At 37.6% G+C, this 19299-nt stretch overlaps 1 protein-coding gene across 6 annotated transcripts in view; it reads right to left on the reverse strand.

Annotated features, from left to right (window-relative positions):
* The window catches only part of SLC35A3 (solute carrier family 35 member A3), a 76854-nt gene that overhangs the window by 18001 nt on the left and 39554 nt on the right, over window positions 1–19299 (reverse strand). For all 6 annotated transcript variants that reach the window (XM_063599828.1, XM_057302861.2, XM_055115658.2 and 3 more), the window contains exons 4-7: window positions 14328–14450; window positions 9949–10117; window positions 6089–6207; window positions 3684–3817 (exon numbers count right to left, since the gene is read on the reverse strand). In XM_063599828.1, the coding sequence (XP_063455898.1) occupies window positions 3684–3817; window positions 6089–6207; window positions 9949–10117; window positions 14328–14450 (545 nt within the window). The remainder of the gene's footprint in view (window positions 1–3683; window positions 3818–6088; window positions 6208–9948; window positions 10118–14327; window positions 14451–19299) is intronic.

Here is a 19299-nt window from a genome sequence, read left to right on the forward strand (position 1 = left end):
GGTCTCACTTTGTTGCCCAAGCTGATCTTGAACTCCTGGGCTCAAGTGATCTGCCTCAGACTCCCAATGTGCTGTGATTACAGGCATGAGCCACTGTGACCAGCCTGAATCTTAACTTTTATTTATTTATTTTTTTGAGATGGAGTCTCACTCTGTCGCCCAGGCTGGAGTGCAGTGGTGTGATCTCGGCTCACTGCAACCTCCACCTCCCAGGTTCAAGCAGTTCTCCTGCCTCAGCCTCCCGAGTAGCTGGGATTACCAGTGTGCACCACCACACCCCGCTAATTTTTTGAATTTTTAGTAGAGATGGGGTTTCACCATGTTGGCCAGGCTGGTCTCAAACTCCTAACCTCAAGTGATCTGCCCACCTCCGCCTCCCAAAGTGCAATCTTAACTTTTAATGTGTACATTTTTTAAAATGCTATTATAGAGACATAAGCTAGTTTTGGATTTAAAGTTTCTACTAATAGTCCAAAGCCATGCTCCTGTTTTTTTGTTTTTAATTGCCTATAAATGAAAAATAATTACTAATCATTATTAAAAGGCCCTTCATAATATGGTCCCTCCAAACTCATCCTTCCCACTTCATGCCACCCAATCTATAATTCAGCCACTCCAATCAGTGAACACAACATACACTTTCTTGACAGTGTCTTTAGAGATACTATTCCCTCTGTCCACAGTTTCCTTGCTTCTTAGAAAATGCTTATTCATAATAATTCAGGTCTAATGTCTCCAAGACTCACTCCCCTAGGCAGAACTACCCTAGCATAACACTTACCACACTGTCATTAAATGATGCATTATTTACAAGTCCACTCCCCTGCTCAACCATATGCTCTTCATTCACTGTGGTAGCCACAGTGCCTAGCATATATAGGGAGCTCACTAATTATCTGTTATGATTAATAACTAGATTTGACTTGATACAAATGGTTAACTCTTCAAAAGACTCGAATGCAGTTATACATATAAGGTTATTAGGATAACATAAAACATCCTGTAATGTATCTTGAAGAAATTGCTACATTAATATTGGTAATTATTAATTACTAGACACTGTCTTCATTAGTCATTATGAACTATTCTTAGCTTTCTGGAACTTTGGAATGGCATGGACTGAAAGTTCATGCTCAACTGAAAGATTCTGTGGTCTACCTTTGTATCCACTGCAGGAATCCTTTCTATAATATCTTTAGCAGGATCTACTTGAATACCTAATAATGTCAGGAAACACCTGTTTCTCAAGCCAGCAATTTTAAGATGGTTCTGAGAGAGAAAATTGTCTCAGAAAAAAAAAATATTAGGATAAAACTATCAGAATGTAATGATTACTTCAAGGATTTGAGCCCCCTCTAACAGAATTATTGTATGTATACTTCCATTGTTGCATTGATCATACTGTTATAATTATTCACATCTGTCTTTCCAATCACTTGATGATCACCAAACCTTGATGACCTTGAAGACAAGAAATTGTGTCTCATTCATGCACTCCTTTTCCAGGAGCTAGCACAGTGGCCAGCAGGCACATAGTAGACACAAACTTTTGATAAAAGAATAAGCAACCCTAAATGGAAGAATGGTAACACCAATAAGCAAAATAACAAGCACAAGAAAAATAATTTAGGGAAGTGGTTAACAGTGATATTGTATCAGTAGAGATGTCTAACAGTCAATAGAATAAAGGGATCTAGAGTTTAGGTGAAATCTGTACTTATCTTCCTAGAGAAGACAGATATGACATGGCAGTGGATGAGATAGCCAAGAGAGCGAGCAAGGATTGACAAACTACCAAAGGGACAATCAGAAATGCAAGTATAAGCATACCATTTCAGAGAAGCCAAACAAACAAACAAACAAAAACCCAGTTTTAGGAGATGGAATGAGGCTAAAGGCAAATATATTATTACATTTAGGATAGAATTGAATGAAGATTGAGAAAATGTCACTAGATTTATTACTGAAAATGTATTCTCCACAAAGGTAAGATGCATAAAGATAGAGGGCTTAGTTACCTATTTTAGGAAACAGAATCCATCTTCTCCATCTGGCTTAGTGTCCTGAGCATATTCTCAAAATATTCATTCATTCATTCATTCATTCATTCATTCAATAATGGCAGTATCATTGTCTTTTCTCTTTCTATCTTCAACTCAACAAACCTTATATACTTCCTCAGAAACATGAATTTACAGGCAGGCATACACCTCATTGCCAAACTACTACTCTTTTGTCCCTCTGATGGTTTGCTTGTTCATTATTTGTTTATTCTCTGCATAATTCAAAGATTTAATTACCTCGGCCTTACATAAGGTTCAATTTTTTTTTTTTAAAAAAAAGGTATGCTTTTAAAAGTAAAATCTAAAAATCTGCAAGGTGCAAACATTCTCAAAGTACATTAAAGCATACGATTTCCTCATCTTATGAACAGGGAATATGATTAAGATTACAAAATTAAGACACAAGTGTTCATTGTTCATCTAGTCTCACTAGCTAAGTGATTCATTTCCATACCAAGCTGAAAACAGAAATGCTTTTAAATTTTTGTCCCATAAGAACTACAGATCTCAACATGTATGTTCCAGACCTATTGTCTAGATTGCTAGTAAAGAATTAAAACCATCAATGTTCAATATAAAAAATATAAAAAGGATATTATATTTTTATAGTGCCAAATTCCATCCATAATCCTATTTCACTCTCAAAAACACAAATGAGTTCAGCGAAGTGGCATATGCCTATAATCCCAGCACTCTGAGAGGCAGAGGTGGGAAGATTGCTCGAGGTAAGGAGTTCAAGATCAGCCTGGGCAACAAAGCACATCTGTAGTCCCAGCTACCTGTGAGGCTGAGGCAGGAGGATTGCTTGAGCCCAGGAGTTTGAAGCTGCAGTGGGCTACGATCACGCCACTGCACTGCAACCTGGGTGACAAACTGAGATCCTGTCTCAAAAATATGAACACATAAATAATAAAGTAATAAATAAATAAAAGATTCTTGGGAGATTCCAAAGTTTAGAGGCTGAGAAAATCAGGAGAGGAGTAAAGTTGGAGGAAAACCAAGAGTGGTGTACTGGAAACAATTAAAATATAATCCCACTAGTCTGAGATTATAAATTAAACAAAAAACTAGAATTTTCAATGCTGTCTGTAATGGATATTCATTACACTCAATTTTTCCTGATGCTATCTCCTCCCTTAGCATCCATAAAACTACAGAGTCCTGGGTCTCCTTCCTCACCTATAACTCCTCCTGCAATTCCTTTCCGGATTGCTCTTCCTGCTACCACCTAATTGAGTTTCCTCATGAGCCACATTCTCTATATAAACTATCTTCTTCAAGGAAGTCATGTAAATTCCGTATTTTAAAAATGTCATTACATGACTTATTTTTATGACTTTATATGACTTATTAACTTTTTTATATCACTTTTTTACTTTGCAGGGAAAATATTCACATCTATTTATTGGGAAAATTCTGGCCAACCAAATTTGTATAAAAAACTTTTCAGGAGAAGACTTTCTTTCATGAATTTAATTTGAAATATTTTTAAAACATAGTTAAATAAATTTTTAAAATTATATTTCAGTGCTTCTTCAAATTTATCAGATCACCTTACAAAGAATTCTAATTTTTCTATATACTTCTGGGGATTTAAAAAAATAGAAAAGAACATTTTACCTGGTTGGCACAAAATCTTGAAGCCAAAAATAGGAGATCAATGTTGATAATATTATCGATAAAGAGGTTGCAAATCCTTTTAAAATATTATCTGCATACTTAATAACAGCAGCTATTACAAGGCCTCCAAGTGCCTGCAGAAGTTTTAAAAAAATATTTTTTAAAACACACATATAAAACTGCATTTCAAAACAATTTCAGTATTTAATAAAGCTTTAAGCTTTTGTCCCATAAATTCAATCCCATTATAGTAAGGGATTTATTTTAAACATCTCTTAACAACGAATAGACTTACAGGTTTTGTTCAATAGCCCTCTTATTTCAAAAGGCATTTAATTAAAGTAACTACCAGGACAATCTGCAGTTTGTTATAATGGACTTTGACCATATTACAAATAAAATGTCTATCATTATCCAATTTAGTAATTAAACATCACTTGTTTGGACAAATGTGAGAGGACTGGTCACTTCAAATAGTGAAATATTTTTACTTTTGAGTAAAATTAGTAATCAGAGTCATTTTACAGCCTTTCAACAGCCCCTTAATTTGGCTTTTTTCCTATAGTTTCTCCCCTTTCAAATCCACCTCTCATTACCGTCACATTAAGTTTTCTAAAGCACAGTTTTAATTGTGCTTTTTCTTTAAGACTGTAGAAAGAACTTTCTACCTAATCCCTCTCAAATTCCCAATTGTGGCTACTTTAATAATGAGGTTTTACTATACTACACAGTTTTGCTTTCTGCCAAAGACTACTTATCATTTTCCAAATCTGGGTTACCTACTGTAACAACTTTCAAAACATCTCTTCTATGATGGAAGCTTTATTTAGAGAAAGTCGTAAATTATGCCAATAGAGCTTACTACAAATTAATGTTTCAGTCCCAGTATTTCTTGGCAATGTTGTCATTCATCTATTTACTCCCTATTGAATCCTTCCTACCAGTTATACCAAACATTTTTAATTTTTCTCATATCTTCAGCCCCTTTTTAAGGGAAGGGGGCTTCTTCTCTTTGCTGGAATAAGATACATCATACATAAACTCTCTTGACTCACCCTATCTCCGCTTCAAATTTTCTCTTAATTATTTTTTTTAAAATTTTCACTTATCCTTGTTTCCTTTTCTGCTATCTTAAAAACAGAAGTATCCGGGCCAGGCGAGGTGGCTCACGCCTGTAATCCCAGCACTTTGGGAGGCCGAGGTGGGCGGATCACAAGGCCAGGAGATCAAAACCATCCTGGCTAACACAGTGAAACCCCGTCTCTACTAAAAATACAAAAAATTAGCTGGGCTTGGTGGCGGGCGCCTGTAGTCCCAGCTACTTGGGAGGCTGAGGCAGGAGAATGGCGTGAACCCGGGAGGCGGAGCTTGCAGTGAGCCAAGATCACGCCAGTGCACTCCAGCCTGGGCAACAGAGCGAGACTCCGTCTCAAAAAAAAAAAAAAAATAGAAGTATCCGGGCCGGGCGCGGTGGCTCACACCTGTAATCCCAGCACTTTGGGAGGTCAAGGTGGGTGGATAACGAGGTCAGGAGATCGAGATCATCCTGGCTAACATGGTGAAACCCCCGTCTCTACTAAAAATACAAAAATTAGCTGGGCGTGGTGGCACATGCCTGTAATCCCAGCTACTCAGGAGGCTGAGGCAGGAGAATTGCTTGAACCTGGGAGGCGGAGGTTACAGTGAGACGAGATCATACCACTGCACTCCAGCCTGGTGACAGAGCTAGACTCCGTCTCAAAAAAAAAAAAAAAAAAAAAAATAGAAGTATCCTACCTGCTTTTAAAACACAACTGTCCTTTGCCATCTTCACCTTCCTTTCTGGAGCCTTGCTTCCTAGGCTTCAAATATCTCTAGAAGAATAGGAGGCTCTAAGGATAGTGACTTGTATCTTCATTTTTATATCCTCTAGAATTCTCCATATGTATTTTTTAAAGATGTAATTAATTACTCAACCCTTGAACAATTCCAAGCTATATATAAACTGAATTTGACAGATGTTTTCCAATATGTAACTACAATATGAGGCTATGAATTGTCACAGAATTAAATATCTAGATCTGCTTCCTGGGTCTTAATGGCTGACCCAGACTTCCTGTACAATGATAAGACTTGTAAAAATCAAAAGTTATATTTGCCTTTAGCTTCAACTCTTTTATTCTTAAACTTGTATTTTCATTATGTTACATTTAAATACCACAAAGTTCATTAAAGACCCCTTTACAAAACAAGATTTCATTACAGCATTAAGATCACTTCTATTTTCACTTCCTTGAATAAACTAGATACGAGAGCACTAACAGGAGGGACCTTTTCCCCTCACATCAGTATATCAGGAGCTACTTTGATTCTTTATATTAAAATACAGTTTATTAGCATTAAATCTAAGACTTTAAATGCTTTACCTGAAGAACAACTACTATCCAGGTCAGTCGGTTATATCCCTGAAAAAATCCATTCTTTGATACCAGTTCTCCATCATAAATGTATACACCCATTAATCCAAATATACTTCCAAAGAAACCTAAAAAAAAGTAAAGTCTACATGATATATCATTTAGTTTGTCTGAAGAGATATATTTTTTCCACTGACATTCCAAATAATTTTACACTTAACTTTTTCTTTTTGATAAAATTAGATTACTTTCTTTTTTTTTTTTTTTTTTTTTTTGAGACGGAGTCTTGCTCTGTTGCCCAGGCTGCAGTGCAGTGGCACAATCTTGGCTTACTGCAACCTCCACCTCCCAGGTTCAAGCAATTCTCCTGCCTCAGCCTCCCGAGTAGCTGGGACTACAGGCGCGTGCCACCACGCCCAGCTAATTTTTTGTATTTTTAGTAGAGACGGGGTTTCACTGTGTTAGCCAGGCTAGTCTCGATCTCCTGACCTCGTGATCCACCTGCCTTGGCCTCACAAAGTCCTGGGATTACAGGTGTGAGTTACGTGCCCAGCCAAAATTAGATTACTTTCTAAAATTTTTACTTGGTTTTGTATACTTAACAAAAGTATACTTAGTACTATATTATGACTACAAGACAAAGACATATAAATGTAAAAAGACAAAGACATAGAATACAAAAAATAACAGACATTACCAACTTTGGAGCACTAAAATAATACAATGCACAAATTAGATAATTACATGGCTAGCCCATTCGAATATGTGCAAATTGCTCACATTTGGAATATGTCATTGTTCTTCCATCTTCCTCTTGCTAGACCTAGATTTTTCATATATTCACATTGATACATACAAATATAAAAGCTGAGGCAGGGGGTACAATATTTTTCCCTATTAAGAAGTTTTGAGAGTGGGCACAGTGGCTCACGCCTGAAATCCTAGCACTTTGGAAGGCCAAAGCAGGAGAATCATTTGACCCCAGGAGTTTAAGACCCACCCAGGCAACATAGCAAGACTCCGTCTCTACAAAAAAAAATTTAAATTAGCTAGGTGTGGTGGTGCATGCCTGTAGTCCTAGCTACTCAGGTGGCTGAGGTGGGACAATCACTTGAGCCCAGAAGTTTGAGGTTACAGTGGGCTATGATTCTACCACTGCATTCCAGTCTGAGCAAAACAGCGAGACTGTCTCTAAAAAAATAAATAAATAAATAAAAGTTTTGTTTTGAAAGTATAACTAATAATAACTGATATCCAAAAAATCACAGCTAAGAAATAGTCATAGAAATCATTAGATTCTGTGTTACTGAAGTTTCACTGTTAGAGAAAGTTAACTTGGTGACAGCAGGAACTGTCTTGTTCATGTTGAATCTCACCTCAAAAACATATTCTATCACATGACTATTGGAATAAGAGATTCCCAGAAGCATTGCGAGGCTATTAATAAAGAAATTCATGCTTACAGGGACCACTTCTTATGGGTCACCTTTGAAATATGTGCAGTTAAGGAGTGCAAGCGTAAAGCAATTTTTAAAAATGAAGTTATAACTAATCAAAGTATTCCACAATAGAAAGGAAGTGAAAAGGATGAGAAATGCTCTAAAATTCCCTTTAAGTCAGCTCTATCCTTTTAATGTCTAATTTCAAACATGAAATTAATGCTGGCATATAATTACAAAAACACATGTGATGGTATTTTATATGATGGTATTATATATATATAAAATATGTATGTGTGTGTATATATATACACACATATATAAAATACCATCAGAAGAGTTTTATATATAACATATATATATGTATATGTATATTTTGAGACAGGATTTCACTCTGTCACTTAGCAGGCTGGAGTGCAGAGGCACAATCACAACTCACTGCAGCCTCGACTTCTTGGACTCAAGCGATCCTCCCACCTCAGCCTCCGAAGTAGCTTGGACCACAGGCACACGCTACCACACCCAGCTAATTTTTTTTTTTTTTTGTACAGAGTTTTGTAGTATTGCTCAGACTGGTCTCCAATTCCTAAGCTCAAACAATCCACCTGCCTCGGCCTCTCAAAGTGCTGGGATTACAGGCGTGAGCCACTGTATCCAGGCTTATATATATATATTTTCAAGAAACAGGGTCTCACTATGTTGCTCAGGTCTCAAAACTCCTGGTTCTCAAGCAATCCTCCCATCTCAGCCTCCCAAGTATCTGGGATTAGAAGCACAAGCCACCACACCCAGTAAAGTTTTTTAATTTATAAAAGACTTTGTAATTACTAAAAAAGTATACATTATAGAAGGATATATACATGTCAGTATGAACAGAACTACTGCATTCTAACAGTTGCATAATATTCCTTTGTATGGATTATAATAGCAAATATGTATGTATCAGCACGTAACAAGAATTATTCTAAGTGCTTCATGTATGTTAACTCACATACAACACTATGAGGTAGATGTCTATTTTGTAGATGAAGAAACTGAAGCACAGAGAGGTTACATAACTTGCCCAAGCTCACACTACTGGTAAATCATGGGCTCAGGAGAGAACATGATCTTAATCACTATACTATGTATTATACTGATAATTTATTTAACCAGCCCTCTAAATGTTTTCTGTTTTTTAGAATGGTAACCAATGGCTGAAACAATAATCCTGGACATCTATCTTTGTGCTCTTATAGGATAGACTTTTATCCAGACTTGGAATTCTTACATTACAGCCTACACATATTTAAAATTTTGGCAAATATTCCCAAATTGAAATCCAACATGGTTATATCAATCTATACTCCTAGGAACAATAGGTAATAGAGTTCCTGGTTCTCTATTCTCTGGCTAAAATTGGATCTTATCATGTTAATCTTTGACAATTTGATGTTTGAAAAATGCTATTACATTGTTTTAATTTGTTCTTATAATTTTGAATTGTGATAGGTAATTATTTAATTATCCTTTCAAAACATTAAGTCTGTTATCATTTTTTTCTATGAGCATTGGAGCTTATGAAGTCACCAAATAATAAGAAATCCATGAAGCACATTAGAATCATAAATTCTGATTTGTCTTCCATTTTTATCTTACAATTTAATAAAAGTTTAGGCAACTCACAGAAACCTTATTTCTTTCTTTTTCTCTGATATTGTATATTTATATACATAGTTGACATTTTTAGGGCTCACTATATGTAAGACACTTTATTCTTGGCTCACTGCAACCTCCGCCTCCTAGGTTCAAGCAATTGTCCTGCCTCAGCCTCCAGATTAGCTGGGATTACAGGTGCGCGCCACCATGCCTGGCTAATTTTTTGTATTTTTAGTAGAGATGGGGCTTCATCATGTTGGCCAGGCTGGTCTTTATGTCACAGATCTAAGTTTTTCATATTCTTAAATAAAAGGCGTTCATTTAAAATAAAATGTTTGGCCCGGGAGGTGGCTCATGCCTGTAATCCCGCAATTTGGGAGGCTGAGGCAGGCAGATCACAAGGTCAAGAGATCGAGACCATCCTGGCGAACACAGTGAAACCCTATCTCTACTAAAAATACAAAAAATTAGCCGGGCGTGGTGGCGGGCGCCTGTAGTCTCAGCTACTCAGGAGGCTGAGACTGGAGAATGGCGTGAACCTGGGAGGCGGAGCTTGCAGTGAGCCGAGATTGCACCACTGCACTCCAGCCTGGGCGAGAGAGCGAGAATCTATCAAAAATAAATAAATAAATAAATAAATAATAAAATGTTTTAAAAGACAAGAGCATTGCCAGATATTTGGATCAATAGCAGATTTTATGCAAGGCTCATTTATTTAAAGATATATAGAAATCTTTAAATATAACAATATAATCATTTTTAAAATAATATTAGAAAACATTTAAAACTTACCAAGCTGAATATTTCTTATCCACACTGATTGTTTTGTTTCTTTTAAGATTTTCTCAAAGTAAACCCCAGCAAAGCCACTTGAAAAACATGCTGTGAGAACTGCCATGAGTCCTACAAATTGAGAACCAGCTGAAAGTTCCTTAGAATCAAGCTGAGAATCTGAGGGCCACTAAATAAGAAGAAAAATAAAATTGAAGTTTAATTCCCATAACATTTTACATAAACATATTGAGAGCCCACTCTTAGACCATAACTTAAAAATGCAACCAATATCATTTTTGGGACTGCAAAGGAGAGCTTTTAACATAAAACCTTACAATCATTTGATTTTTTTCCTCACAGTGATAATATATTACTAACTTATAATTTCAAAAAGCACCTTAGAAATAATAAATATTTTACATTTCATCTATTACAGAGACCAATGTTACCTTGAGATAATTCCTTAAAGTTTAATTTATTAAAAAGCACCATCTCAAATACAGGTAGAAGAAAGAATGAGAATCTCACATCCCCTCTGCTGTGTCAGCAAAAGTAGAGATCAGCTGGAAAGTAGTGTTCTAAATCAAGCATAATAAAGGGAAGCTGTTGGGAGGTGAACCCCCCACCCCAAACACTGTCAGGAAAAGACCGTCCATCAGACAGGGAAGGAAAACTCTGAGTACAAGACACTGGAAACGAAATGTGTTGGAAGGGACTCCAGGATCATTGCACCAGGGATAGTACCCTATGGCTTAGATGTTACCCTTAATCTAATCAACTGATATCCTGTAACTACTGTTAAATTTTCTTTTGCATCTATTTCTTCCCTCCTCAGTTTGATCTTCTACTAGCTGGACTTCTTTTTTTGAGACATGGTCTCACTTTGTCACCCAGGCTGGAGTGCAGTGCATGATAACAGCTCACTGCAGCCTCAACCTCCCTGGGCTCAGGTGATCCACCTTAGCCTCCCCAGTAGCTGGGACTACAGGTGCACACAACCACACCCAGCTAATTTCTGTATTTTTTGTAGAGACAGGGTTCTGCCATGTTGCCCAGGATGGTCTCAAACTCCTGGGCTCAAGCAATTTGCCTGCCTTGGCCTCCCAAAGTGCTAGGATTGTGGGTGTGAGCCACCATGCCCAAACTAGCTGGACTTCTTAAAACCATTTTTCCTTCTGAAACTGTACTTTTCATAGTGACCAAAGACTTTTCAATCAATATGTTAACTAATTTTTAATAATAAAATTGTTCATTCTCTATTCAGCTTGCTTTCACCAGAGAATTAACACTACTGACTATTCATTCCTTACCTCTTGAAACAACCTGCTCTTTTCCGTGTTCTCTCCTCCAATCTTTATTTATTCTAGTCAACTGACTCTTTGGATGATGGAAATGTTCTGTATCTTCACCCTCAATAGGGTCATCACTATATTTAAGTGGCTATTGAGCACTTGAAATGTCGGTAGTGCGACCAAGGAACTGAAATTTTAATTTAATTTTAACTAATTAAATTTAAATAGCTACATATGGCTTGTGGCTACCCTATTGGACAGTGTAGTTCTACAGCATAGTTTATAGGAATCCCCTCTACCCTGGAGAGCTGATTCACAGAAGCACTGACATCTCTTCTGAGCTCAAGTCCAAGATTTTCAGTTGCTGCTATCCAGAAACTTACTATCTCCTCAAAGCCAATATGATTAAAATGTACCCATACCTCTTCAAAGCAAACATACCTTTTGATACCTTTATATCTATTAAAAATGCCACCATTCAAACTTAAGTTTCTTAATCTCCTTGCTCTCCATTCTCTATGATATTTATTGGTCTAACACTCATACTGATTCTTCCCTTGGAACAACTCTTACACCACTGCTGTGGGACATTCCAATCCCATTAACCTGACAGTTTAGGTCCCTGTCATGCTTTCTAACTCCTCTCCATTCCTTCAGTCTTTCTCCCCACCAATCTGTCCTGCATGCCTATAGGATTTCTCTGATATGCCTCTCTCCCTTCCAACTCTCCAGTGAGGCCTTACAGCCAAAAGCAGTCAAGCCTAAGCTCCTGGCTCAATACTGAAGACCACATATAATCTAGGACCAATCTGTATTTTGTAATTTCATCTCTCGCCATATCTTTGTCAATTATTTGTTCCAATCAAAGAAGACTATTACCACTCCTTAACTTATTTGTGCTTATCCACAGATCGACATCTGTATTTTTTTTTTTAACATACCTTTTATGTAATGCTTTTTCTGCTGTTTCCGACCTACTGAAACACAAATAGTGAAAAGTTTTAAGGAGATTTGGTTCTGGCTCTGCCACTACTAGATTGGGATCATAAGCAATTTCATTAACCTCTCTGAGCTTCAATAACTCTTTTGAAAGTTGGGAAGAATAATATCTACCTTAAACAGTTGGGTATAACATGAGATTATACAAGATAAGTACCAAGTGGGCACCTGGCACATAAGTACTCAGTATGCAAATTTCATTATAATTATTACCTTTCAATACCTAATTTAACTCCAATATCATCCCTGAAGATTTCCCAGGAGTCATCTGTACTTACAGGATATAAAATCAGTTGACAACCAATCACATAAAAACAAATATCATTTGTTTAAGTCTTGCTAATTAGGCACTATGAATGGAAGAGCAGTGAAACACAGCTGCTGCCTTCTAAGAACTTAAGTTGTAAGTGTAAACAGACATATAAATGAGCATTTAACTATAATATAAGTACTTTGGAAAAGATATGTACAAAGTACTATGGTGGTACAGAAGAAGGCACAAATGTTTAAATGTTATGCCTGTGATGTTAGGAAGATATTCTGGTAGAGGCAGATTTTAAGACTGAGCTGAGTCTTAAAGGTAGGAGTTAGCCAGGCAAAGAAAGGGGAGAAGGCATTGTAGGCACAAGAGAAAGAATGGATAAATGCCCAGCTGTGCAAAATAGCCCCTACAAGCAGCTCAGTTGTAGCAATTCAGAGTGTGAAGTATGCAGCAGCAGAAATGAGTCTAGAACTGTAGGTACATTTCAGAAGGTCCAGTGTGTCACACTAATCACTCTGAGCTTTATCCTATAGGTCTGTGTTCCTGAAGCTTCAGTTATTTGCCTATCATTTTCATGGTTTTGTCAAACTTATGTTCCACCTGAACTATTAATAACTTTCTAATTTAAAATACCTAACTGTTTGACACAATGCCTACTTTAGCTTACCCTAAGCAATATTTATGAAAATATGAATTTGATATGCCACTTATACTTTTGTAATACTCATTTAAAATAAATATGAAAAATATTAGGCTGGGTACAGTGGCTCACGCCTGTAATCCCAGCACTTTAGGAGGCTGAGGCGGGTGGATCATGAGGTCAGGAGTTCGAGACCAGCCTGGCCAACATAGTGAAAGTCCATCTTTACTAAAAATACAAAAAATTAGCCGGGCATGGTGGCAGGCACCTGTAATCCCAGCTACTTGGAAGGCTGAGGCAGGAGAATTGCTTGAACCCAGGAGGTGGAGGTTGCAGTGAGCTGAGATTGTACCACTGCCTTCCAGCCTGGGACAGAGCAAGATTCCATCTCAAAAAAAAAAAAAAAATTAAAAAGTTATTTATGATATAAATACCACACTTCAGGGAAAGTGATGGCATGAACTGAGGAATTATCAGGATATAAGTATTAATAAAACCTTCCATCAGAACAAGTATCACTGAGGACTAAAAATAATAATAATCATAATAAATAATAAGGCCAGGTGCAGTGGCTCACATCTAACACTTTGGGAGGCTGAGGCAGGATGATCACTTCAGCCCAGAAGTTTGAGACTAGCCTGGGAAACACAGTGAGACCCCGTCACTTTATAAATTTTTTTAAAAAAATTAAAATTAACCGCCCCCCAAGAATAGATGAAATCTCCAAAAATAAAGATATAACTTAGAAGAAATAACAAACCTGCAAGCAACCCCAGTATTTAAAGGGAGTCTCACAGAAAAGATTCCTATGAGGAAAACCAATAAGGAATCATTAGAAAGATAAAAGAACCAGGAAAAAATGGTATTGTGAAGCCGATAGAAAATAAAAAGGGAGTGGCTAATAATCTCAAATGCTACAGATATCCAGCAAAAATCAACTTTCTTTAAAATGCAGTGTCTTATTTCCCTAATTAGAATGTTCACTTCTGTAGGTAATATAATTTTATTTTGATTAATTCCTCTGTATTACTTACACTCCCAATGTAGTATGTCACATAAAGGATGCCCTCAAAACATATGTTAGTTGTGGGGAAAAACATTTGTTGGTTTCAACAATCAATAGAACCATATTTCTCCAAACAAAATAAATAAGGTTTTGAAACCACAATAAAGATAAAAATATATACTTATCTTGAATAGTTACCTGTACAAAAGCAACTCCTGTCATCAAAATTACTAGGGACAGCCACTGGTATACACCCAATTTTTTACTAAGCATAGACACAGAAAATAATGCTGTTGTAAGAATTTTCAACTGATACGTGACCTGAAAAAGAAAACAGTAATATTATTAATGTTCGTTTGTTTGTTTGTTTGTTCCTTAAGAGTACTATTAGAAATGTATTTTAAGGACTATGGCAGCATGCCTGGTGGTTGCATCTGGCTGGGAACTGGAATCTAAAGCTTCAGTTAATGCCAGTCTCAGGAATCTGTACTATGTACCAGAGAGCTCTGGACACTTTAGGCAATAATGCAAAATGAATTGAACCTTCTTATTGTAAATTAGGTTGCAACATGCAAGCAAAGACAAAATTATCTCCACAGCCACTGCCACTCTTGCAGATACACAAGCATGCAATCTAGGGGCCTGGGTATCAACCTGCCCCACCTGTCACAGACAGCACCTGCGCAGACCATCCAGGGGCCTGAGGACAAGCCTGTCCCACCCACCACTGCTCGCACAGGCCTCCAGGGACTTGAAAACGAGCCTGCTCTGTCTACTGCCCACGCATGCCTCCTGGGGGCTAGCGACTGACCCTGCACAACCTGTTGCTACCACTGCTGGCACCCACCCATGCACACAAACTGGGGCCTGAAAATTGGATTGCTCAGCCCTATGCTTTCACCACTGGCACTCATGTACACTGCTTGGGGAACCAAGATTGGCCTACTGCTGCTTCTGCTACTGCCAATGCCACACATGCCACCCAAGAACTGGAAGACCCACCAACCTGCCCAGCCCACTGCTACCTCAAGCAGCACTAAAACAAGCTGCTGGGAGGCCCAAGGACCAGCCACCTGGACCCACCACTGCTAGTATCTGCATACACCTCTTGGGGACCCAAGAACCAGCATACCTGGTCCACCACTGCCACCACTGGACCCTGCCTGGCATCCCCATCCCCAGCAAAGCCTTGCCACAGCCTCCACTAACAACTTCAGTCGAAGCCACTAAGGAACCAGACAGACCCCACTGACATTGATTATAGCCAAAGAAATCATATAGAGACTATATATTACTGCACCCACCCGGGATCAAAGCCAAAGCACCCTACCCAACCAACATTATGCATATATCTGTGGGAAAATGTCTTTCCCTATGAAAGCTATCTACAAAACTGGAAGAAGCTATTGTTATACCAGATGCACAGATATCAATGTAAGGAAACAAGAAACATGAGAAGGCAAGGAAATATGACACCTCCAAAGGGACACAATAAGTCTCCAGTAACACATCCCAATGAAAAGAAAATATGAAAGGCCTGAAAAGAATTCAACATAATGATATCTAGAAAGTTTAGTGAGATACAAGAGAACACAAGCAGACAATATAAACAAAATAGGAGAACAATTCATCATCTAAATGAGGTTTTCAACAAAGAGATATCATAAAAAAGAACTAAACAAAAATCATAGAACTAAAGAATTCAATAAATGAAATAAAAAATCCAACCAAGAGCTTCAATGTTAGACTAGATGAAACAGAATAAAGAATTTCTGAACTTGAAGTCAGGTCTTTTGAAATAAGCCAGTCACATAAAAAAAAGAGAAAAAAGAATGAAAAAGCCTAAATAGAGTCAACCCAAAACGATCTTCACCAAAGTACATTTTATTTTGATTAATTTCTCTGTATTACTTACACTCCCAATGTAGTATGTCACACAAAGGATGCCCTCAAAACATATGTTAGTTGTGGGGAAAAACATTTGTTGGTTTCAACAATCAATAGAACCATATTTCTCCACACAAAATAAATAAAGTTTTAAAACCACAATAAAGATTAAAATATATACTTTTTTCTACCAAAAGTCAAACTACCAAAAGTCAAAAGTCAAAGAGAGAACCCTAAAAACAGCAAGAGACAAGCATCAAGTTACATATAAGGGAATCTCCATCAGTCTTAGCAGCAGGTTTTTAAAGAGAAACATTATAGGCCAAGAGAGAATTAGATGATATATTCAAAGTGCTGAAAGAAAGAAAAACTGCCAGATAAAAATACCATAGGCGGTGAAACTATTGTTAAAAAATGAATGCAGGCTGGGCGTGGAGGCTCATGCCTGTAATCCCAGCATTTTGGGAGGCCGAGGTGGGCAGATCACTTGAGGTCAGGAGTTCAAGACCAGCCTGGCCAACATGATGAAACCCCGTCTCTACTAAAAATACAAAAATTAGCAGGGCATGGTGGCGTGCACAGGCATGGTAGAGTGCGATTGTGGTCTAGCTACCTGGAAGGATGAGGCAGGAGGACAGGTTGAGCCCAGGAGTTTGATACTGCAGTGCACCATAACTGTGCCTGTGAACAGCCACTGCACTCCAGCCTAGGAAGCATAGCAAGACATCTGTCTTTTAGAAAATAAAAAAAAGTAGAAATAATTTTTTTAAAATTAAAAAATAGGTAAATAAATTTTTTAAAAATAAAATGAGAGATAAAGTCTTTCCTAGATAAGGAAAAACTGAGAAAATTCATCACCACTAAACCAGCCATATAAGAAATGCTTAGGCCAGGTGCCTGTAATCACACTTTGGGAGGCCAAGGCGGGCAGATCTCTTGAGCTCAGGAGTTTAAGACCAGCCCTGGGAAACATGACGAAACCTCATCTCTAAAAAAATATGAAAGTTAGCCAGGCATGGTGGTGTGCACGGGTAGTCCCAGCTACTTGGGAGGCTGAGGGAAGATGGCTTGAGCCTGGGAGGCAGAAGTTGCAGTGAACCGAGACTGTGCCCCTGCACTCCAGCCTGGGTGATAGAGCCAGACCTTGCCTCAAAAACAAACAAAAAAAGTGCTTACAGGACTCCTGCACTTGAAAGCCAGTATCTACCATGATAAAAACACAAGAAAGCATAAAACTCACTGGAAAACCAGATACACAAATAACAAAAAGAAAGAAGTCAAACATTAACACTACAGAAAACCAACCAGAAAACAACTGACAAAATGACAGGAATAATCCCCATGTACCAATAATAACTGTGAATGTAAATAAATTAAATTTCCCACATAAAAGATATGGACTGGCAAAATGGATTTTAAAAACCATATGTTAACTACACACTACCTACAAGAAATGCAGTTCACCTGTAAAGACAAACAGACGAAAGTAAAGGGATAGAGAGATATTCCATGCAAACAGAAACCAAAAACGAGCAGAAATAGCTATACTTATGTAAAATAGACTTTAGGTCAAAAACTGCAGAAACAAACAAAGAGGTAATTATATCATGATAAAGGGATCAATTCAACAACACTATAAAGCAATTCTAAATATACATGCACCCAACTCTGCAGCACCTAGATATATTAAGAAAATATTAGTAGCTCTAAAGAGAGAGATAGACTCCAATACAGTAACAATTGGGGACTTCACAACCCCACTCTCAGTTTTGCACATATATCATCTAGAAATAAAATCAACAAAAGAAACATTAAAGGATTTAAACTACACTTTATACCTAATGGAACTCCCAGACATTCACAAAACACTTCATCTAACAGTTGCAGAATGCACATGCTTCTCATCAGCACATGCAGCATTCTCCAGAATAGAATATATATTAGGCTATAAGTCTCAACAAATCTTTAAAAGTTGAAGTCATATCAAGTATCTTCTCAGACCAAAACAGAAAATTTTCTTTTTTTCCTTTTCTCTTTTTTTTTTTTTTTTTTTTTTTGAGATGGAGTTTCAATCTTGTTGCCCAGGCTGGAGTGCAATGGTGTGATCTCAGCTCACGGCAACCTCCGCCTCCTGGGTTCAAGCAATTCTCCTACCTCAGCCTCCTGAGTAGCTGAGATTACAGGTACCCGCCACCATGCTTGGCCAATTTTTGTATTTTTAGTAGAGACAGTGTTTCACCATGTTGGCCAGGCTGGTCTCAAACTCCTGACCTCAGGTAATCCACCCGCCTTGGCCTCCCGACGTGCTGGGATTACAGGCGTGAGCCACTGTGCCCAGCCTAGAAAAATTTCTTAAAACAAATATAAATTGAAACACAACATACCAAAACCTATGAGATACAGCAAAAGCAGTGACAAAAGGGAAGTTTACAGCAATAAATGCCTACATCAACAAATTAGAAAGATTCACATAAACAACCTAATATACCTCGAGAAGCTAGAAAAGCAAGAACAAACCAAACCAAAACTAAAAGAAGGAAAGAAATAATAAAGATGGGCAGGCCAGGCATGGTGGCTCATAGCTATAATCCCAGCACCTTGGGAGGCCAGGTGGGAGGATCACTTGAGGCCAGAAGTTCAAGACCAACCTGGGCAACATAAAAAGACCCTGTCTCTACAAAAAAAAAAAAAATTAACCGGCATGGTAGCACATGCCTATATTCTCAGCTATTCAGGAGGCTGAGGTGGGAGGATTTCTTGAGCCCAGGAGGTTGAGGCTGCAGTAAGCTAAGACTGCGCCATGGCACTCCAGTGTGGGCAACAAAGTGAGAATGTCTCAAACAAACAACAACAACAACAACAACAAAAGATCAGGGCAGAACTAAATGAAATAGAAACTAAACAAAAATACAAAGGATGAAATAAAAGAAGAATTGGTTTCATGAAAAGATAAGTAAAATCAATAAACTACAAACTAGACTAACCAAGAAAAAAAGAGGAAAGACCCAAATAAAATCATAAACAAAAAAGGAGACAGTACAGATGACACCACAGAATTACACAGGATCATTAGAGACTATTATGAACAACTATATATTAGCAAATTGAAAAACCTACAAGAAATGGATAGATTCCTGGACTCATACAACCTACCAAGATTGAACAAAGAAGAAATTAAAAACCTAAACAGACCAATAACAAGTAACAGGATTCAATCAGCACTTAAAAAGCCTCCCACAAAAGAAAAGTCCAGGACTGGACGGCTTCAATTCTGAATTCTACT

This window comes from Pan paniscus, chromosome 1 (genome assembly GCF_029289425.2).
Source record: "Pan paniscus chromosome 1, NHGRI_mPanPan1-v2.0_pri, whole genome shotgun sequence".
Taxonomy (NCBI): domain Eukaryota; kingdom Metazoa; phylum Chordata; class Mammalia; order Primates; family Hominidae; genus Pan; species Pan paniscus.